Source organism: Phragmites australis, chromosome 8, assembly GCF_958298935.1.
Source record: "Phragmites australis chromosome 8, lpPhrAust1.1, whole genome shotgun sequence".
Taxonomy (NCBI): domain Eukaryota; kingdom Viridiplantae; phylum Streptophyta; class Magnoliopsida; order Poales; family Poaceae; genus Phragmites; species Phragmites australis.
In genome coordinates, this window is record NC_084928.1 from 6968737 (window position 1) to 6992488 (window position 23752).

A 23752-nucleotide genomic window follows, 5' to 3' on the forward strand; every position below is an offset into this window, starting at 1 on the left:
GGTCTATGGGAAGGAGCAGATCTGGTGGGGCGATTTTGAATCGCTCCCCACACTGCGCCTAGTTGAGAAGCTGCAGCATCACGCTGAGAAAACCGAGAACTAGGCGTAAGGTAGGTGGATCTTGGCGCTGAGGTGATAGATTGGCCGTCGGAGTGGGTAGGGGGACGTAGGTGGTGTGGGTGGTGGCCGTAGTCGCTAGGGTGACGGACCGCGAGAGCAAGGTGGACGTTGGACCTAACAGTCCTCTCACCCTACCAAAGCTCTGATCTGAACCAGAAAATTGAAGAAGGGGCATGCATCTAAGTGCTCTAGGGGCAGAGGGCTTAGGCCCCTCATGGATCCTCCGCTAGTTATTCTCTACCGACTCGTACGGATGCATGGTATACCATAGATGATGCATGGTATACCACAGCAGTATGATGATCTTAAACTAATAAGAAAAGAGAAAAATAAAAGGCACCACAGCATGGCCACACTTGACACTACCGCGATCACACACACATCGACACGTACGTATATACGTATGTATTTATGTTCGGAGGCATGCGTATACGTAGCTACGCACTTGCTGTCTACGACAGCGGCTCGGCCATCTGACACCTGCCCCACTCCTCGTCGGACTCGAGGAACGACGCCAGGGCCCTCACGTCGTCCATCCAGTCGCCGCCGCCGGAGAAGCACGGCTCGTCGGCGCCCGTGAAGGTCGACGCCGCCGAGCTGCAATCGTCCGATCCGTCTCCTCCTCCTCCGGTTCGCGTCTCGGCCGCGGGCGGCGTGTCCCGGCTGAAGAAGAGGCCCCCCGTGCACCGCACGGCCTTGGGCGCCCACACGGCCGCCGAGGCCGTCCCATCGGCTGAGCCGGAGTCGGGGTCCGCGCGTGGAGCGGCGGCCTGCTGGCCGGTCTCGCAGCTGGCCGACGCCGCCGTAGTGGCGTGGGAGGCGCCGGCGTCGGCCGTGCTTACCCTGCTGCCGCCGGCCCTCCGGCCGAGCGTGCTGTTCCAGTAGTTCTTGATTTCATTGTCTGTTCGGCCCGGCAGCCTGCCTGCAATCAGAGACCACCTGCTAACATCAAAAAAAAAAAAAAAAAAAAAAACGACACTCAGGGGTGTGCACAGTTCATCTTTTTGGAGAATTCATCGGAGAAATGCGCATCAGCTCATGTAAACTGACTGACCTGTTGCCGAGGAGTTTGTGTAGCCGGATTATAAGCTCCTCCTCGTCATCGGAGATGTTGCCTCGCTTGATGTTCGGCCGGAGGTAGTTGAGCCACCGCAGCCGGCAGCTCTTGCCGCACCGCCGCAAACCTGCGCCCATATATACACACTCAATCAGCCGATCGCCGTATGATCCCATATATATACTTTTTTCTTAAAAAATCAACCTTTTTTATTATAAATTTACCGGCTTTTTGGGGGACTTCCCTCCATTTGCCTTCGCCATGGGCCTTGATGTAGGCGGCCAGGATGTCGTCCTCCTTGCTCGTCCACGCCCCTCTCTTCAGCCCTTCCTTTGCACAGCACGCCCTCCTCCCCATCTCTCTCTCTCTTATCTGCGATCAGTGTGCAGCAGGGCGTCTCGTCTTGCTTCGCCGGCGTATTTATGCACGCTGCGTGACCGATTGATCTCTGTAGCACGTACACTACCACGTGGCCGAGTTGAGGCCCTGTGCTCTCTGGCCACACTGGCAGTGACAGTTTGAAAACGTGTTAGATGCAACGAACGGCTGATAGAGTTGTCCGTGTCATGTTTATTATGTAAAAGGGTGGCAAGCCCCATTTTCCTTCGAATCTGCTCGATTTGAGTGGTCGCGCGTATTTATTTTTGGTAGAAAGTTGCTGATCCGCCCCAAAATATGATGGAAAGCAAGATACTTTTAGATTTAATTTAATCTATAAATAATTTATATGTGTAAACTGATAAATTAATATGCTCATATTTAATCTAGACAGGTGTATAATAGCGTTATATACTCTTAGCTTTATTATACTCGAAATTAGGGATCGTATGAAATAAAGTATGAGTGATATAGTTTTACGTACTGATCCTGCGCTATGAAGATTGCTGAGGATGTATATTGTACCGTGTTAACGACACGATCGATTCTGCTGACGATGCGCTGGATTTGTTGGCGATGACAGTAGGCTGCTCCTAAGCGATTAGAAAGATGAGTCGTGGGGAAGAACTTGAGCAGTCACGTGGAGTGCTTCTCAAAAATCTTATTTGCTCTCTCCTAGTACAAGATCTCAAGAGCAAAGGTTTTAGAGACCTGCTCTTCCGGTTGCTGGAGTACGTCGATGCCGGGATGGAGTAGACTATAGTGATAGCGCAATAACGAGATGAAGAGGTAAAACCCTAATTCTTATGTAGACTCACATAATAAGAGCGTTTCCAAATTGAGAGTTACTCTTATTCATAGTCTATCTTCTATCTCCAATGAGGTGGGGTCTTTAGATGTATATAGGGAGAAAATCTATTAGCAATATGATACTAATAGAATGTGGGTCTCATCATGAGCCGCCTCTCCATAATATGGACATTTGAGAATTATAAAAATTATATGGGTCCTATAATTCTAACAATCTTTACCAGGTCTTAAAGTCTCATAAAGATTTGCCTATTTTCCACTATTGTTTGATATATCAATGTTTCAGTGGAAACTGTTGAATTGAACGTCCACTTAGAATATCAAGCTACACTCATTTACAACTTGAACAATAGACTACGCCTTGAATTGCAAGTTTTGTACAAACAAGTTTCACCAGATGTCATAACTGATACTTGACTGCCTGTAGGCTACCCCGCAGGTGGAGCATATAAGTTGTACTCCTTAGTCTCGTCATGAGCTTAATAGTCTCACAGACCGCGACCAACAATCAGACTCATATAGGTGTGTTCTTTCAAAAATACTCTGTAGGACAACATCTTTGCTTATTAAAGCCAACATAACATATTAAGGCAATAGCTATCCTGCTTTACAGATCTCTGAGAGTATTGCATCTTTACTAGAGTAGGTTGTAAAGTACTCTTTTTCAATTAGACTAATAGCTTGTTCTTCCCAGGTCCTAATTCACGAGATCTATGATTATATAGGCTGGGTTACCACTATGGTATGAAACATATTGGTATCATACCCATCTCCCTCGATGCATTCTCTATCACATTCCGTAATAGCCCCTTTGTGAAGGGATCTGATAGGTTCTTAGCTGTTTGGATATAATCCAAGGTTATCACTCTGGAATTTCTTAATTTCCTGACAGACTTCAATCGTCTCTTTACGTGCCTTGTGTATTTGTCATTATCCTTAGAACTACTTACTTTAATAATAACTGTTTAATTATCACAGCTCATAAGAATGGCTGCGTGAGTTGTTTAATCATCAACAACTCACGCAGCCATTCTGTTTCAACAGTGGTTGTGTCTAACGCAGTGAGTTCTGCTTCAATAGCTCACCTAGACAAGATGATCCATTCGCAAGACCTCCATGAGACAGCATCACCACCTAGAGTGAATACATATCCACTTGTGACGTAAATCTCATAAATATCAGATATACAGTTTGAATCACTATAACCCTCTAGTACCGATGGGTACCAGAATAATGAAGACCATAACTTGTAGTACCAAACAAATAGTGCATGACTCACTCAAGCACATGCCAATATTTATTGCCCGGGTTAGAAGTAAACCAGCTCAATTTGCTCACAACAAATGAGATGTCAGACCTTGTAGCACCAGCTAAGTACATGAGTGATCCAATAATCTCAGAGTATCTCAGTTGGTCCCTACCACTTTTCTTATTCTTTCGAAGTATCACACTGGGGTCATAAGGTGTTGGAGAAGAATTGTTGTCCTGGTAGCCAAAGCAGCTCAAGACCTTCTCAACATAATGAGATTGTGTAAGAGTAATCTAATTCTCTCATTTGATTAGCTTGATGTTTAAGATTACATCAGCCTCACCCAAGTCTTTCATATCAAAGCTTTGAGAAAGAAAGACTTGACCTCATTAACCACATCAAGGTTTGTCCGAAATATCAGTATGTCATCAACATCTAGAAACAATATAATTCCCTCATGCCCACCATAGTGATAATACACATATTTATCTGCCTCATTGTCCAAAAAGCCTGCAGATGTTAAAATTCTGTCAAACTTCTCATGCCACTGCTTAGGAGCTTATTAAAGACCATACAAGGACTTCAATAATTTACACATCATGCCTTCTTGACCTTTTACTACAAACTCATCAGGCTGTTCCATATAAATTTTGTCGTCCAACTCCCTATTAAGGAAAATTGTCTTAACATTCATCTGATGAATGATAAGACCACGTGAGGCAGCTAAGAAAAGTAGCACTCAGATAATATTCAATCTCACAACATGTGAATAATTGTAAAAAAGTCTTCGCTTTCCTTTTAGTTATAACCCTTAGTCACAAGCCAAGCCTTGTACTTTTTAATAGTGCCATCAGGCCTAAGCTTCTTCTTGAACACCCACTTGCCATCCACAAGTTTGCAACCGTAGGATTGTTCTGTGACCTCCCAAGTCCCGTTTGCGAGGATGGAATCCATTTTGCTACTGACTGCCTCCTTCCAGTACAGGAGATGCAAACACTTCTAAAATAGACTTGAGAGTGTCATCCACAAGGTACACAGTAAAATCATCACCAAACAACTTTCCAATCCTTTGTCTCTCACTCCTCCTAGGAGTATCACTGTCATCTTCCTCAGGATCTTGCTCATGTGTTTGTTCAATACTCTCAAGAGTTGGAATGAGTTCAGGAATTATCTTATAAAATAGCCTAGACATGTTGTGTAAATCTTTCATAGCAAATATATGCTAAAAAAATATTGCATCCCAAGACTTCATTATTGTATCAACATCCACGTCAGATACCTCATATTTAACCACTAAAAGTCTATAAGCAATGCTCCGATAAGTATATCCCAGAAAGACACAATCTACTGTTTTAGTTCAAGCTTGCGTTTTTTAGTTATTGATACATTGAATTTCATTAAGTATCCCCAAGTGTACAAATAATAAAGTGATGACCTTCTCCCTTATTATTCTTTATATGGGGTTTTCGCTTTATCTTTGAGAGGAACTCTATTCAGGATCTGACATGAAGTCAACAGTGCCCTCCTGCCGTGCCTTAGATAATCCCGTAGTGTCTAACATAGTATTAACCAAGTCAATTTGTGTGTGGTTCTTTCTTTCAGTAACCCCGTTTGATGAGGGTGAATAGAGAGGCGTCATCTCATAAATAATCTCATGTTTCTCACAGAATAAATCAAAGTCACTAGAGAAATACTCTCATCCATGATCCAACATAATTCTTTTGATCTTTCTCTCTAGTTAATTCTCAACTTCTGCTGTATAAATTTTAAAGTGATCTAGAGCATCATATTTCATTTTTAATAAGTATACATAGCAAAATCTAGTCGTATCATCAATTAAAGTCATGAAGTACTTTTTTTCACCCTTTATCAACACACCATTCATTTCACATAAATCTGAATGTATGAGTTCTAAAGTTGCCTTGTGAAGCTTACGAGGTTGTTTTAATTGCACACAACTATGGCACTTAGAATCTTTGACCATAGAAAAATTCAGAATTAAATTTATGCTGGAAAGTCAAGACATAGAACCAAAATTTAAATTACATAAACCGCGAATGCCAAACACTAGCATCATTATTAACATTGCCACAAATATGGTTCACATACTTAGTACTGAAATCAGAAAGGGAAAAATGGAACAAACTTCCATACTCATAGCATTTACTAATAAATTGTTCATTCTTTGACACTACTACTTTATTTGACTCAAACACCATTTTAAACCCGTCTAACTAGATTCTTGTTTATTGTAGGGACATGCTGCATATTCTTCAACCACATAATCTTTTCTAAAGTAAATTTTAGATCTACCATACCAATACCGCGAACAGAAGCATGCGACCCATTCCCTATTAGGACGAAAGAATCTTGGACGATCTAATAAGAAGAGAACATCGAATATCAGTACACACATGAAAATTAGCCCCTATATCAATCCACCAATTAGTGGACTGAAATACAGAAAACACTGAAGGTAAATCACCATACCTTGCAGCTCTATTTCTAGCTTCACTAATAGTCACCATATTTGTAGTCTTTGAGTTCTACTTTTGTGAAACCTTTCTCCCCTTGCGGTATGGAAATCCTTAGCGAAGTGCCCAATCTCACTGCACATAAAGTAAGGTAATTTTGCTGTATTCATCTTTTTCTTCTTGAAGGTTGTAGTTTTGTTTGGCTTATTATCTTTCCCTTTGTTCTTATTGCGGAAGGGGTTTTGCACCATATTGGTGCTAGTCTGCCCCTTGCCTCTTTTAGCATCCTTAGTTTGAGCTTTCTTCTCAACATTAAGAGATGCGATCAAACTCTCAAAAATAATCTCTTGCGTCTTCTGATTTAGAGCAGTGGCAATGTTTCTCTATGAAGGAGGTAACTTGGCAATGATACCTCCAGCCACAAACTTGTCGGGTATATTGATCTCAAGGAGTTCGAGTTCTTTCACGATGCACTGAACCTCATAAGCCTGCTCGACTATAGACTAGTTTTCAACTATCTTGTAGTCATGATATTGCTTCATGATATACAATTCACTTCCTGCATCTGATGCACTAAATTTAGCATTCAGTGTATCACACAGCTTATTCACGCTTTGTATGTGCATGTACACATCACATAGACGGTCACCAAGGACACTAAGAATGCATCCTACAAAGAGTGTATTGGTATCCATGAACGTCTTTTCTTGCTCAGTAGTGAGGGTTCCTTTCGGCTTGCTATTAGCCACCCAGTAAACATTCATAGCCATCAGCCATAGAGTGATCTTGACCTCAGTGCATCGACAAATCCAACCATTGATAAACCAAAATACATACAATAAGATTTTTGGATTATTGGAAAGTAAGACACTTTTAAGTTTAATTTAATCCATAAATAATTCATGAGCGTAAACTGATAAACTAATATATTCATATCATCATAACATAATCTAGATATATGTATAATAGCATTACATATAACTAGAACTACTATACTCGAAATTAGAGATCATATGAAATAAAGTACGGGTGACATAGTTTTACGTACTGATCTCGCGTTGTGAAGATTGCTGAAGATGAAGGTTGTACCGTGTTGACGACACGATTGATCCTGCTGACGACACGCCAGCTTTATTGACGATGACAACAGGTGGCACCAAGCGACCAGGAAGGCGAGCCATGGTGAAGAACCTGAGCAGTTACGCAGAGAGTTTTTTAAAAACCTTATTCACCCTCTTCCGATGCAAGATCTCAAGAGCAAGGGTTTCAAAGACTTACTCTCCTAATTGCCGATGCACGCCGATACCGAGATGAAGTAGACTACACGCAGCGCAATAACAAGAGAAAGAGACAAAAATCTTAATTCTTACATAGACTCACGTAATAATAGCGTTTCTAAATCTAGAGCCACATCCATTAATCTATCTTCTAACTCTAATGGGGCGGAGTCCTTAGATATATATAAGGAGAAATCCCTACCTTCATTTTTATTAGCAATATAATACTAAGATAGATCTTATTATAGATCGTCTCTCTGCAATATAGGCTTTTAAAATTTATTATTTTTTTAAAAAATTATATGACTGTTATTCTAACAAAATAGACCACACTGGAGCAGGTTGGTTTTAACCTGCAAAGTGTCATACCATTTTGGAGGCAACATCTTGTCTGACCACCTTATACGCAGAAACCAAGTTGCCACATATTTTTGAGTAAATTTCAAATAAGTACACTTACGTTGTCTAAATTATCACAAAGCTAACCTTTTGGATCCAATTCACAAAACAACACAAAACGCCCCCCATATTGTCACAAAACTCTACTACATCATAAATGCACAACAAGGGGCAGTTGCAACTCTGATCTAGAACAACTGGACAAAGCCGCATCAACGTGGAGGACAATTTTACCACAACAATGCCGTTTTTTTTAATATGAAAGCTGCCACTAATTGCACGGACATTCATCTGACGCTACGGGCATTTACAATAGGAGTACTCAGAGGAGGTGCTTAAAAAACAGTTTATTTTTGTCATGTCACATGAAGTTGGTGCTTGTAGGAAAAAAGATGTGTTTAAGTCTGCTAACAAGGTAGTTGAAACTTTTAAGCACCCATTTGCATTGAAGAGAAGGATTTTCTGCACGTGTTTAATGATGTGGCAATATTATTTTTCCTTAAGCACTGGTGCCCTAAGAACATGTACAATAAGTGCTTATATGAGGTATTTATGGAAAAACTAGGGGTTTTTCTCAAGTGCATTGGCACAAATGCTTAGATGGAGGCTAATGTATTTACTTAAGCACCATTACTTATATCAGTGCTAACAAAAAAAAATTAACCATATTTAAGAACATGTAATCTTTATTTGTATTGAAAATTATAATTTCTATATTGATGCTTAACATTATCTTCCCTTAAACACCTACAGTACTGTTCATGCAATAATAGAATCTGAGTTAGCATCTTTCAATAGCCAAACAGAGCATTTAGTTAACGATAGTAGCTGTACAGCTGGATTATGAAAGATGCCTACTACCAAGCCATGCAATGCAGCGAAACAATAAGTGTGCTGCTGCACAGATGTGATGTCTGCATTTTCCCTAGAGATAGAAAGAATGGGGGCAAAGACCGCTACCCCTATTGCCATCATGTTAGACGTCAACATGCCTGAAGAGTATCACATAACCACACTTCAACTCTCAGCAATTCACGTTAGGCGCCAAGAACTTGATTGTGTATGCCGACGTTATTTTCCATCTCCTTTGAAGTGCTAACCAGCAGCTGCGCCTTTTAACCCCATGAAGCGAAATAAAACACCAGCTGCCCGTCAATTCCAAACAGGAGCGGAACCAGGACCCAGTCTAAATTTGAATAGACTTGCCTGAATAGACTGGTCTCGCCTCTTATTCCTAAGGTCTGTGATGCCAAAGAAGCACAATGTTTAGCCTTTACGCTTCAATTAACATGATAATGCGAAACAAAATATGCTCACTGCCGTGAACAGTAGTTGCGACACTGTAGCACAGCGCAGAATGTAGCAACATGTTAGGCATCCCTAAGATCTATTAATTAGTTTTAGAGATAATATTTGTTAGTTTATATTGTAGGTACCTCCTATAAAGAAAGGTGCATCACTCATTATAATCAAGCAAAAAGAAATAGATATAATTCTCAGTTTCTTTCTCTAGTCTCTCCTTCTCACTAATCAATAGTCTAATCAATTCACTAGTAGCCGATGTTATTCGGCTATCCTCCCGATAGATACTTATCATAATATTTGGTATTAGAGATGATAGTTTCAAATCCAATGATGATTCAATTGGTCAAGCTGTAGAGAGATATAGACTGTGATGATCATCATAATAGTTTGAAGACGAGCTATCTTGAAGGCGGGTGAAGCTGTTATGGCTAAAAGTGCTGTTCATGCCTGCAAACAGTAGTTGTACAATGTAGCACCAAAGGTACTGTATCATGCGCTTTGTAGCCCCCATGTACTGTAGCAATAGGTTAGTGATCCGATTAAATTAGTTAGAGATAAGATATATTAGTTTACATTGTTAAGGATATCTCCTGCATAAAGAAGAGCGCAACATCTATTATAATCAAATAAGAAGAAATAAATCTAATTCTTAACCTTCTCCTCTAAGTCTCCCACCTATAAGCCAGGCGAATATTTACCCTAACAAATGGTCACACAATAAGGTTCACCCTATTATTCATGCAAATTCCCTTGTTCCTCCCTGCGGGAAGTATTCTAGTTTCTAAAAATTATCCATGCAAATTCTAATTGTTTTCTGCGCAACTGAATCTACCTAATAGAATAACTGCAAATTTGCAGGCACAGTGCTTTTGACCCTTTGCGCTTCTATTCAACATAAAAAACGGAAACATATATTTAACAACTTCATCTTATTTGGTAGTGCATGTCAAGAGGTGTAAAACTGAAGAGAACACATGCAAAAGCGGAGGGCATCAGATCTTACAGTGTACAATTCAATTATCAACTCATTTGGGTTCGGTGAAAATGAATTGTTCACATAGAGAAACTACAGGAAAACAGAAGAGACCATCAATAAAATTCCAAAGTACACCGTCTCTATTCCAGGTTAATGTACACATAAAATTATTACCACTGTATCCTGGTGAATCTGGCGGCGAAGAAATTCAATTATCTTCAGAAATTTCTCTCTTCCACCAATCTGACAAACACAAAAGCAGGTTAGAGATTCACAGAGTGCAAGGCAGGGCAAACAAAGCACATCAAATTTCAGGTTCCAACTGCATGAACCATAAGGGCAATTCATCTATTCACTAGACCAGGACTTTCAACAGCTTCAGAAGAAAAACAGTGCTTTTAAAACTAGTAATACAAATACCGACGCATTTGAACTCTGAAGATAGGTCGGATCCCAGCACTGGATTTTACCATCCTCCACCTGGCAGGGAAAATGCCTTCCATACATGACTAGATCGAAAGTTGGAACAATCACATGGCCACACCATGGCATGACACCGCGGAAATTAAATACATCTCGAGGCAATGCTTGTGAATTACTCCAAGTAATAAAAGAAAAAGAACAAGTTCTTGGCAGACACTGAAACGGACGGGTATGTGAAGCTCATGTGTCGGTACACAACAACAGCTATCAAAGCCTTAAATGAGCCAAGCATTTTGCTTTCCCCTATCACAGCATGTTACTCCTACTGTTTACTACAATTTAGGTCACGTTGCTGCAAGGAGCTACATCTAACAAAATTCATTACGGCCTGTTACATCACAGTTACACAATCACTAATCACCGCCCAAATATTTGTCTCCCAAAATTGTTGATCTTTTGTGGGTGTCCATAGCTGCTGGTTCGTCAGCACAGCCCAAACAAGGGAAACTATCGAATCGAACCACCCACCGGAAAAGGCTAAAACGTGCGTTGGTGCAGGATCTTTTGCGAAAATATTTCCAGAATATTCCGGTGCAGATTGCTGAACTAATGTGAATCTTACAGGGAGCAATGAGAAGGTAAGATGGCAAGAAGACCCGCACCTTGAACTTGGACTGCTTCAGCTGCGGCGCGCAGCCGGCCGGGCGGAAGTACACGACGACTGCGATTTGGCAACCATGGGAGGATCAACGTAAGTGAAGACGAGAGGATGAGGCGAGGTGAAGAAGGAAAATCAAACCTTTCTTGATGGGCTTAGAGGTCATTAAGGGTGCCAACAGGTCGGATCAGGGTTAGACGAAGTAAAAAAGTATCCGATTCTTAGTTGCAGAAGGATGAATTAGAGTGCCAATACACCGAGATGTTGGCTACTGGTACTATTTGCTATAGCACATCAACATTTTCTTCACTAGTATTATATTATTAATCAAAAAGCATAATGGCTTATGGCGCTTCTGTGTGGATTATCATGTACTAAACGACAATACCATTAAGGATAAATTTTCTAACCCGGTGATGGAAGAAATCTTGGATGAACTCAAAGGTGCCAAGTATTTCACTAAACTGGATCTTCGCTCGGGCTATCATCAGGTGCGTATGCATACAACTGATATTGAAAAAACAGCTTTCCGCACACATCATGGCCATTTTGAGTTTCTCGTCATGCCTTTTGGTCTCACCAATGCCCCGTCAACTTTTCAAGCTCTTATGAATGATGTTTTAGCTCCTTACCTTCGAAAATTTGTCTTGTTTTTCTTTAATGATATTTTTATTTATAGCTCTTCTTGGGTTGAACACCTATAGCATGTTCGTCAGGTTTTTACTATACTTCGGTCTCACAATCTATTTCTTAAATAATCTAAATGTTTATTTAGCTCTTCCGAAGTCTCCTATTTAAGTTACATTATTTCAGCTAAAGGAGTGGCAATTGATCCTTGGGAAATTGAGGCTATCTCTCAATGGACCGTCCCTACATCCGTCAGACAACTACATGGTTTTTTGAAACTTGCTGGGTAGTATCGCAAGTTCATCCATAATCATAGTCATTTTGCTAAACCTCTCACTCAATTATTGCGGAAGATGGATTTCTTTGGTCAGAGGAGGCCACATCTGCCTTTCAACATCTCAAAAAGGACTTGACTTCAACTCCTGTTCTACAATTATCATATTTTAATGCCCTCTTCATTGTTGAATGTGATGCCTCTGGAACATGGTTTGGCGATGTTCCATCAGGGATAAGGTGCTTTGGCTTTCTATAGTCGTCCTATGGCGGCCCATCATGCGAAATTGGCCGCATGTGAGAGTGAATTAATTGGTCTAGTTCAAGTTGTGCGCCATTGGTGCCCATATTTATGGGGTCTGGAATACAGGCCCGATCGACTCAACACAGTGGCTGATGCTTTATCTCGCCAAGTTAATAACAATATCTCCCTATTCTCTATCTCTTTTTCGGAATTTCAAATCTTTGATGCTCTTCGCCAATTTATGTTGAAAGATGATTCCATGATGTCACGGCCCAAAATCTCTAAACGCGAAGTTGAGCGTTAATGAGTATCGTTGGCATCATCTAATATGGTTTTGAGCAAGTTTGACATGCGATATGAATCAAACATAATTGATTGAAATCGATGTTAATGTTGCGTTGTGAAGAAGCTCACAGAATTTCTGAACAGCATGGGGTGGGAAACAATTTTAGAAATTAGTACATGTCACGTGAATAATATAAATGATTTTTACCAGATTTTTTAGGGTTGTTTAGAGGGCATGAAAATTACAGCAAGTCTGAAAACGTTGCAACTTTGACGAATTTTAGTTAGAGTTTGGCGCGAGCTTTTTAGGTCAAACAAGTTGAAACGGTTTGCACACGAATTATATTTCGGCACAAAATTCGTTTCACAGATTTTAGGCAATGGGAAGGCTTCCTTTTGGCTTAAGATCAGAGGAGTGGGATATTGCACTGCTGGCACTGTTCACGGCCCCACCCGTCATCCCCTTCGCACACACACAACTCTGCTCCCCCTTCTCCCGCTCTCTCAGCAAGCAAGTGGCAGCAGCTATCCTTGACTTCCGTGGCCAAGCCACAATAGCCGCCCAAAAGATCTCAGCCCAGGCGCCTTATCCTTTCCCCCTCTGCCCTCTCGCCTGGCTCTCTCCCTTTCTCTCCCTCTGCTCGCTCTCTCACGCGGGAGGCACACGAGGAGAGCAAGCTGCACAGCACCAGCCGCCGGCAAGAATCACCGCGCCGCCGACGGTTTCCGTCGAGCCCGAGCCCAGTGGAGCCGCAGGGAGGAGCGCCCCAAGCTCCTCCGCCGTTTCCCCTCCTCCCCCGGCCGTTTTCCGCACGGGTTGAGCCGGTCGCGTCTTCTTCTCCAACGGCGGCAGCCGTCTCCACCCTTCTCCGTTGAACCGGCAAACCGCTGCCTTTCCCCGGCAACCGAACTCACCGTAAGCATCACCGTCCCCGGCTTAGCCCGTCGCCAGCGCACCTTCCACCGTGCAGTCGTGCGCCGCCGCCTACGGCGCACGCTGTCGGCCGAGCCACCGCCGAGCTCCTCAGTGTTCGGCCACGCCGTTGGGTCCGCGCGTCCTCGTAAAAGCTATAGCCACCCTCGTCCGAGTCTGTTGCGTCGCCGTTCGCCGTCGGCGCGTCAAAACCGTGCCGCCGCCGTGTAGTTTCCGCCGTCCGCCGCCGCTGGCCATTCTCCGGCCGTCGCCGGTGACCACGTATGCCTCAGCTGGGTCCACGCATGCATGCTGGAGCCGCAGCTACCCTTCCCGGCCACCTGGACTGTGCCTCTCGCCGCCGGCGGGCACAGCCAGAGCCACCGGCCGGCCGCGCTGCACTGTGTGCTGGGCGGGGTTCAATTTGGACCCCAGTCAAAATGGGCCCGGCCCCACTATCTGTGCCTGTGGCTAGTTGGGCGCCGGTAGAAAAAGGCGTGGGCCCATTTTAATATTAGAGCAAATCAGAAATTGCGAAATGAATATCTATTGAGTTGATAAATCGGTTGAAATCTTGAAAAATGCATAGGAAATTATGTAGAGCTCCAAAATTCATGAAACCAATTTTGTTGGCTTTATTATGACATGATATATCCATTAAAAATACCAGTGGCCATGAAATGTGTGCTGTGAATTATTGAATTAATGAAATATGTCTAGGCTTTGATAATTCATAGTTAAAGTTTGGTATTTCCAAAATTGATGAATCTAATTTTGTTATTCTTGTTTTAATACCCCCTATTCAGAAAAAATAATCACCCACATGTTAAATGTTGTTACAATTCTATATAGGGTTAAGCTTAATTAATCATAGAAGTGTTCAAACGTTTAACAGTAATCCCATTTTAGAAAAATCTTCGATGCTTTAGAACTCGTGCCCTGACGATTTGCACTGTTATCACATTCTATGGAGCATCCTTCATTTCATAACATTCATATTCGTTACATTGCACGCGTTATTCTTTTAGGGAACTTCGACCCGGCGAACGAGGCTGTCCCCGGAGGTTCCCGCAGTGGTGATCGTGACTCGGGTAGTGTCGGGCAGTAGTCAGGGTAGCAAGGCAAGCATCTATCATATTGCACCGTGTCAATTCGAAATCTAATATGTTATCTACGCTTATGTATACATTGCATGTGTCGGGTACCGAGTTGGGTAGAACCTATGCCGATGCATTCTCCCATTTCGGTCACGTGTCATGTGTTATTCCTTGGAGCCTAGTGGTTTCGTCGAGGTCTAATTATAGTTCGCTATGCTTAATGGTACTTAGGCTTTCCAGTAGAAGTCGACGACGGCGTCCACCGTTGTCGCGAGCCTAGGGCTTATTACTTGTTCACACTTGTGGTTGTGTTGATTATGAGTCGGTGTGGTGAGTGGTGAGTTGAGACGAGGTGTGGGCGGTGTTAGGGGTGTCATTTGCTCACGAGGAGTCCTCAGGCAGTTCGGGGAGGGAACCCGGACACCGTAGACCGCTTGTACCGGTTAAGCACCGACCGTCGGTGTAGTCGGCTTTAGCACTTACCTTACTCACCACATGCTGATATAATGGTAGGCGAGCTGATTACCTTCGCAGACGTGGTCATGTGGGCCTTGTCATAGACGGTGTGAGTCCGGTTTGAGTCCGGGCTTTTAGCGATATTGGTTTGCTCGTGGAGTAGTTCTAATATCGCCGCGCCGAGCTATGGTTGATCCACATGGTTGGGCCTGGTTGGGAAAGGTTGTCACGAGTATCCCCTTGTGTGCATCTTAGCGGATGGCACAAGCCGTATGGTCCCTGTGTCGTGTGGGTCCAGGAGTATCCCCCCTGCAGGGTGTATAATCAGTTCGAACTGCCGCGCTCTCGGTCATGAGCATTGCTATCGCTTATCTCCACCGAGCGACCATGTTTTGGTCATAGAATTTCGATGTGGGTTGTGGCATGGTTGGTTTGGGTGGTTTGGTCGGTATGTGGTCGGTGGTTTGGGGTACTGGTTTATTCTTATACACTTGTTGTTTATATATATCTGTTCTAATCAGTTGGTTGGCAGGGTTTGAGTTGGTGGTTGGTTAAGTTGTTTGCTTACACCTAGAGTCTAGGTTTCTTACCGCTTAATGAACTTAAACATGTCTTAATCCTTGCTACAGCTTTAAATGCATGATCCTCGGAGTCAAGAATATATATACTCATACTGTGTAAGACTTGCTAGTATCTTCGTACTAAGGGTACTGCCCTTAAGTTTCAGGTTCACAGGTTGGCAAGGAATAGGCAGTGTTCGGCTACTTTGTGCCTGCCGATCAGGGTGGCGGGCAGGAGTAGCACCTTCTACTCCGAACTCCGGCGCTTTTGGTATGGAGCCTAAGGGCATACAGCTCCATACTCTTTTGTTGTATAGGTTTATCTTCCGCTGCGTAGTTATTATTGCTCCTCTTTCGTTGTAAATTGTGGAAGCAGTTGTATGTTTAAATATTGTAATACAGCTTAATTACTTGCTCTCTTTTAAACTGTGTTGTGATATTTGAGTTGGAAGGCATGTGTTCCGATCCTGAGCACAAAACACGTGCCGGGACTACCGGAATGGTATTCTGGTTAATCGTCGAGGTTGTGATTATGAATAATGATCCTCTTGATGATTAATTAGAATACTATTTGGATGGTTCCTCACACATGAGTCAATTATTAGTTGAGATTCACTATGGAAACCACACTCTTCCATGGGAAGTATCTGATGGGTTGATTCCTTACAACAAACATGTTTATGTTCCAACAAGTTGTTCGCTGCTTCAAACGGTCCTTCATGGTATTCATGCTTCAGCACATGAGGGTGTTCAAAAGACACTTCAACGCCTTCATGTCGATTTTTATGTTCCAGGTGATCTTCGTGAAGTTCACAATTTTGTTGCCAAAGAAATAAGACCGAACATCTTCATCCAGCCGGTCTTCTCCAAAGTTTGGATGTGCCATGTCAGATTTGGGACGACATTGCTATGGATTTTATTGAAAGCTTACCAAAAGTTGCCAGCAAAACTGTTATTCTTACTGTGGTGGATCGTTTCTCTAAATATGCTCTTCTTATACCCTTGGCTCACCAATTTACAACACCGATGGTGGCGCGTACCTTGTTTGATGAAATTGTTCGTCTTCATTGGATGCCATGATCTATTGTGAGTGATCGGGACATCTTTACGAGCCACTTTTGGAAGGAACTTTTTGCTCTTTTTGGACTTCAATATATGAGTTCTGCTTATCACCCCCAATCAGATGGACAACCTGAGGCTGCCAATAAAGTCATTGTGATGTTTCTTTGTTGTCGCACTGAGGACAAACCCAAAGATTGGATTCATTGGCTTCCTTGGGCTGAATATTGCTATAACACATCATTCCATTCCTCTCTAAAGGAAACACCATTCATGGTGGTCTATTGTCGAGATTTGCCGGTCCTTCAATCTTATGATACTCGCAATGTCCGAATTCCAGCAGTGGATGACCTTTTGGCGGATCGCGATGCCTTCTTGTCTTCTATTCGGGAACACCTTCTTCAGGCTCAGGAGTTTCAACATTTTTAGTATAATAAGCATCATCCCCAATTGGAATTTGTTATGGGAGATTGGGTTTGGTTGCGCCTTCTCACACGAACTGCAGTTGCAATTGCTATTGCTCCAAAAGACAAACTATCTCCTCGTTATTATGGACCCTATCAAGTTCTGGAACGTATTAGTGAGGTTGCTTATCGCCTGGACTTGCCATCGGATAGTCGTATTCATAATGTGTTTCATGTTGGTCTTCTCAAGAAATACAATGGACTTGTGCCTTCATCTCCACCGAAGATACCAGTTATTCATGAGGGAAGTGTTGTACCTCATCCTGCTAAGGTCCTTTGTGCTAGATGCTATTGAGGAGAACTCCAAATTTTAAATTCAATGGAAAGATCAACCGGCGTCCGAAACTTTGTGGGAAAACAGTTCTGCCATCCGCCACCTATATCCGACACTGCAGTTCGAGGATGAGCTGCTTCAGTAGGCGGGGAGAGATGTCATGGTCGACCAGTAGTATAGCCGCAGGAAGAGCAAGGTGGTGGGCTAAACTGCCATACATTAGGGTGGGCCCAGTTGGTCCACACATCATTAGATATAATTAGAAGGTTTTATTTTAAAAGAATGTAATCAAGATTGTGATCATATCTATAAGATCCAATCTCTAGTTTCTTAGGGGTCAAGTCTTCTCCTCTATATATATAGAGGGAGACATCCATCAATGAGATCAAGAAAGGTTTAGAGTTTTTCCTGAACTCCTTTCTCCCCTCCCTTGTTGCTACCGTCACCACTCGTGGGTACTGTTCATGAACATGAATAGTACCACACGCCGCCACCTCCTCCTGTGCCCTAACCCTAGTGCCGCCCTACCCTTGCCAAACGCCAACAAAGAGCTTCCGTCTCCCACTGTCTATCTCAATCTAAATCCCCTCCCACAAATCAGCGCCCACTACACTTGTGTTGAACTTAAGCTATACAAATTTTTGCTGCTATTTCACATAGCTAAAAAAAGTCTTTATAAAAGTCTAGATAATCTGAAAACTTGCAATAATCATATGTACAAGTTCCTATATAGGCATTTCTTAGTGTACAGAGAACTACATGACTGAGACTTCCATTTTTTAATTAAAAATGTTCTTCTACTCCATTTGACTTTGGATCATTTATTCAAGATATCCGGTCCCAGAATATGCACTACACTATTGTATGCACTTCCGTATCTATTGGAAAAATATGTGATTCAATATCATAACCTTTGTTATTGACTGAGTATGCACTGCACTGCTGTACATCGCTCACAACCTAACAGATGAAAAGTTTTCGATAATCTAGAGTCTACACCACAAGAAACTTATCCTAGGACATAACTTGTCAATTTGGTAAGAATGATCATTGAACTTGTGGGATAGGAGGGCAAGATACCATGGAGACTGCATATCATAACACCAACATGGCATTAAGCTGCAATGATTTCTACTGAAGTATGGCATCACAATAAGTACATACTTTTCCCTATCACATATTTTCAGAAGTATAGCAGTGCATGCCAAAATAAGATGATAACGTGTAGGAGAGCTAAGGTTACAAGTGTACTACAGACTAAAGGGACACAAAATAGCCTCAGAATGTCCCAGGGAGTGTCTTAGTTTTCATTTTTGCCGCATAGGATACCATATGAGGATTGCTTTTACTTTTCTAGGACATAACTAACATAGATTAATAGATATGGAGACCAGTTGCTGCAGCAAAACAAAATGGAAAAAACATTCAACATTGGGTTGTGCCACATTCCTGCAATATTGTTCATATGTGAAAAGTAATAGGATAACCGAAGAAAGAAGAGGAAGCCGAACTGAAGAAATGAAAAGTAATAGGGAGCACCGAACTACCAGAGACCAGATGCAGGACTATGGGTCTACAACCAAGCTGCCCAAGTAGGGTAGGGCCAGAGGGGAAAGTGCTGCAATGCCGCCAAGCGCTAGACGTGCTACTGAGCACACAAGCATCGCTGCTCCCTGCAAGCCAGTCGCCACTCTAGATCTACTAGTGTCAGCATGGGTGGTCGAGTCACAGACTCACGGGTGGGCGCCTAGGGTTAGCAGGGTAGCCGACCAGAGAGTCAAAGAGGTTATAGTCAGGCCGACATAGTCGACTGGGTGGCTAGGCTAGGATTTGGCAATTGGCCCATGAATTTTTAGGTTTCAGGTGCCACCCACAGGTGAAAAAAATAGACCCGAACCCGAACCTGGTTCAGGTCGGGGCCCCAACCTGATGGCCTTGTGGGGCCATTTTTTCACCCAAACCCGTCCTCATCAGGTCTAAAACCTGCGGAGACCCGATCCGACAAGGCAAACTGCCATCCCTAGCGGCCATCGGAAAGGGAAGAACTATGGGGGAGGAAGTTTGTGGGGAGGTCCTCGTGCAAAAGGTGAATTGGAACCTGGGAATTTCGTCAGATTGACGGAAATGGGAGTACGACAACTCAACGAGTTTGAGGGTCTCTTTGAACGCAAGAACAGGAAAAATGCAGGATTGGAGTGCCCAAGCACTTGGATTCCGACATGAATTTAGAACACAAGAAAGTCTAAAAAGTAACATTTAAATGCAACACATGAAAAATATAGGAAACCCAAGACACAAGAGAAGAAAACTATGAAGTTAGACCTTATGTTTAGTTTCCTCCAAAATTCCTTAGGAATAGCCCATTCCATAGGAATTTCAACGGATTTGTTGGGTAGCATTCCTTTGTTCCAAAGCCCTCATAGGGAATTTTCTGATAGGAATTGAATCCTCCGAAAATCCCACACCATTCCTCATTCCAAAGGGACCCTGAAGGGTTCCATGCTGAAAAGACGGATCCGACGGCTTCTAGCGTGGTTGCTTCAGATCCAACAGCCACTCGGTTGATCAATGCTATATATTGCTTATTCTGACATTTTGTTAATCATTTTGTAAAAAGTGAAGCCAACCCAAAACTATTTTCATAATTGAACCCTTAAGCCAATAAGAGATTTAGGGTAGGAACTCAGGGCACAGATTAGCCCATGTTTGGCAGAGCTCTAGCTCCAAGGATTTATGAAGCCGGAGTTGTGGGTACACTGAGAATATTTGGGTAAGTCATCTAGTTTTTATTTTATATTAAAAATAGTAACTTAAACTACTCTATTATAGCCTAGAACCTTAAAATATGATATGGAGCTGGAAATTAGAGCTTTGTAAAACAGGGTCTTAGTATAAGGATTCATGAGATTTGGCTAAGTCCCAGTTTAGCACAAACATGATTGATACTAAGGTCCAGTTACATTAGCTTTGTAGATAGGTTAACTCTAGCTTTGATGACCTAATTTTGAAAATAATTTTAGGCTTGGTACATTTTTAGAAAAAGGATTAATCTATACTCCTATAAAATACATGAGTTGCGACAGATCTGATCGATCTCCACCATCCATCCGAGTTGATCAAACGATCACCGTGCAAAATTAGATCCTGTTTCTCATTCCAAAAATTATTTAATCTCCTATTATTTGCCTTCCATTCCTAGACGTCCAATATTTACCTTCTATACATTCCAAAAATACATTCGATCTCCTATTATTGGCCTTCCATACCTAGATATCCAATATTTATCTTCCATACATTCACCGTCGGGTTTCTCCAGAGGGTGTGTCACCTCCCACACTTCGTCTACAGCGCCAGCTTTTTGGAGAGGGTGTGCTGCCGTCCACACGTCGCCTCCACTGCCATTTACCACGGAGGTCATCTCCCTTGCGCTATCTTTGCACTAAGGTACTATGCGAGAATTATTTTCATGCCCCTATAAATCGGTCACCATCTTGACCCTCCTCATAGCGTTGCTATGTACGGTCAACTCTGGACGATACGGTCCCCTTCACGCTCCTGTCCAGGTACTTGCCATTTTACTCCCTCTTGAAATTATATGATCATGTTGTGAATGTTGTGTATACAAATCTCCCTTTTATTATGCTATTTTTTCTTCTTCTTTGGATTGCTATACCATAGATTGATTCCACTTCCACATGTGTGAAACACTTATACAATTGTTAGTTGAAGGTTAAAGTAGACACAATATACAGATCAGTGGATCATTGGATTTCTCCTTTTCTATAGAAGAACCAATGAATTAGAACCTTTCAAAAACTGGTTTCATAAACTATTCAGGGTTGGAATGCCCAAGTGGCCTTGCCGCTCAACGTGGTGGCATAGGTTTCTGGCCCACAAGCTGAGAACAATGACGAGGTTGGGGAAATGCTCGGGTCTAGCAAAGATATCATCGGTGTGCAGGATGACAGGCAGATTGCAAAACATACATGCACCTAAGGTTGAAATATAAGGGTGATATTGGAAGGGAAGTTAGCCCGAGTCTAATAAAAATCCCTCAATGTTATACATGATTGAGCAATCAATCGAGGTGATAGTATTACGATAGCTACCACAACAACAACAACAAAATCTTTAGTCACATGCAAGTAAGGATAGGTTGAAGATGAAATCCATTAAAAGCTACACAAACCAAAGAGAAAGAATGATAGAAAAAAGATAATAATAGAGTAAATTAGTAATACCTGCAAAAGAGTAAAATAAAAACTGTGAAAGAAGCTCGATTCCTAGGCCATGGTTTTGGCACGTGGATAGTTAATTTTCACACATTCCATCATGTTAAACTTAGGCCGACTCATACTCTTCTTGTATTATTGGCATATTTATATTTCTTTATATCATGCACCGGTGCATCTAGAGGTATCTATTGGATATGTCCAAACCACCTTAAGCGGCATTGATCAAGCTTTTCTTCCATCATGCGAGCTAATAGTATTCAATAGGGAAAAAAGACAAAATAGTGAGTAGAAGGCCTTTGGACAACAATTATTATTGGGATTTATTTTTATTTGCTTGACATCGAAATTCTGGCATGCTTAATAGTTATCACTGCTTACGAGGACGACGCTGACACAAGGAAGAAGAAGCTACCAATGGATAAGCCCAGAAGGTCCAACAGACAGCCCAAGCGCAATCTCAATGTTTTTGGTCCCAGTTGGGCTTGCTGATGCGTTGAGGCCCAAGTCGGCTTGTGTGTGTATATGAGAGGGCAAGTTGTAGAGCAATGTCATTCCATTCCCCTCTGAACTACTAAACCTTGAACCCCGAACTATTCTTCGTCTTCATCAGTTCATCCTCCTTCAAACTACTTCCAATTATCCTCTATGCTACTCGGATCGTGCCCTAACAACCTGGTATCAGAGTCCTCATTCTTGTCGCTCTAGATTCCCACCACCATTTCACTCGCTACCAGAAATCACTCGGTGCCATGGACCCGTAGACGAAGCTCATCCTCAATGTGCTTCATGATTGCTTCAAGGCCATTGAACAACGATTCAACGGTGTCAAGACTTCGTTGGGCGACAAGTTGTAGAAGATCGACGACCTCTCAACCATGATCGATGTGTGGAAGCCTCAAATCGATGCCACCGTGGAGAACATGTGGCTTGAGATCGGAGTGCTCTGCAAGCACAAGGATAGGATGGTGCTTGATCTGGCGAATGCATCGTTGGGCATCCCTCTTCACTCGGAGATGGTTCTCGCGCGCCCTCCTACCGGAGAACCAACCATCGACCCTCATGGGCATCGCGTGCGACAAGACCACTGGGAGAATGTGTTTAGGTCGATGTCCACCATTTCGTATCTCGTGGTCAAAGGTACCACTGATCCACATCCAGTCTATACCTTACCTTTCATTCCACAGTTCGAGTTCACACCTCGATCATCTAGTTCGTTTCACCATTCCACCAAATTGTCAAAGCTTAATTTTCCAGAATTTGACAGGGATAGACCAAAATTGTGGAAGAGCATATGCGAGAGCTATTTCGATATGTTTGGTATTGATCACTCTATGTGGGTCAAAGTCGCATCCATGCATCTCACCAGAGTCGCCGCACGCTGACTTTAGTCAGTCGATCGCAGTGTTCGTCAATGCATTTGGTCTGAATTTTTTGAACTCATGCTCATGCGTTTTGGCCGGGATGAACATGAGAGTTTAATTAGGCAACTATTTCATATTCGTCAAACCACTATGGTTAAAGAATATGTTGACAAGTTTGTTGAATTTGTTGATTAACTCGTCGGATATGATTCCACTCCTGATCCATTATATTATACAACATGATTTATTGATGGATTGCGTTAGGGTATTAGATCAGTTATATTAGTGCAACAACCCCGCCAATCTTGATATTGCTTGTGTTCTTGCCTCATTGCAGGAAGAGATCAGCGATACGAGACGACGTCGTGATGTCTACAAGTCGGATTATACTTCAACAAGTCGCTTAGTGTTCCGTGGCACTAATCTAGTATATCCTGTCCAGCAAGCCAAGCCAATGCCATAAGAACTGACGGAAGATAATAGGGGCATTGAGGTAGCTCGTCAACAAAAAAACTAATGACAAGATGGTAGCATTGCGTGCCTATCGCAGAGCACGAGGACTGTGCTATAAGTGTGCCATGAAGTAAAGTCGTGATCACAAGTGTGATCCTACTGTACAATTTTGGGAGCTCTATGCTTGCGAGGAGGTGGAATTGTAGCTCTCTGACCAATCGGCACTTGTTCCTAACAATAGTCTGATGACAATATCTTGTGAAGCTATATCATGGACTGAATATCCCAAAACTCTGAAGCTGCAAGGTAGCATATAAGGAATTGA

At 42.5% G+C, this 23752-nt stretch overlaps 2 protein-coding genes across 3 annotated transcripts; both read right to left on the bottom strand.

Moving 5' to 3' along the window:
• Positions 1-446: 446 nt before the first annotated feature.
• On the bottom strand, positions 447-1580 carry LOC133925811 (anthocyanin regulatory C1 protein-like). 2 transcript variants are annotated; one of them, XM_062371562.1, is made up of 3 exons: positions 1402-1580; positions 1175-1304; positions 447-1059 (listed from the first exon to the last, which is right to left on the bottom strand). In XM_062371562.1, exons 1-3 carry the CDS (start codon positions 1532-1534, stop codon positions 573-575), a joined length of 750 nt encoding a protein of 249 aa, XP_062227546.1. In that variant the 5' UTR covers positions 1535-1580; the 3' UTR covers positions 447-572. The 2 variants fall into 2 exon arrangements, with proteins under 2 accessions (XP_062227546.1, XP_062227545.1); XM_062371561.1 differs by having other exon boundaries at positions 447-1062.
• Positions 1581-8879: 7299 nt separating this feature from the next.
• LOC133927562 (ubiquitin-like protein ATG12) lies at positions 8880-11292 on the bottom strand. The gene is made up of 5 exons (XM_062374026.1): positions 11268-11292; positions 11131-11189; positions 10220-10288; positions 10074-10135; positions 8880-8931 (listed from the first exon to the last, which is right to left on the bottom strand). The coding sequence occupies exons 1-5, from the start codon at positions 11290-11292 to the stop codon at positions 8880-8882; spliced, it is 267 nt and encodes an 88-aa protein (XP_062230010.1).
• Between the last annotated feature and the right edge of the window lie 12460 nt (positions 11293-23752).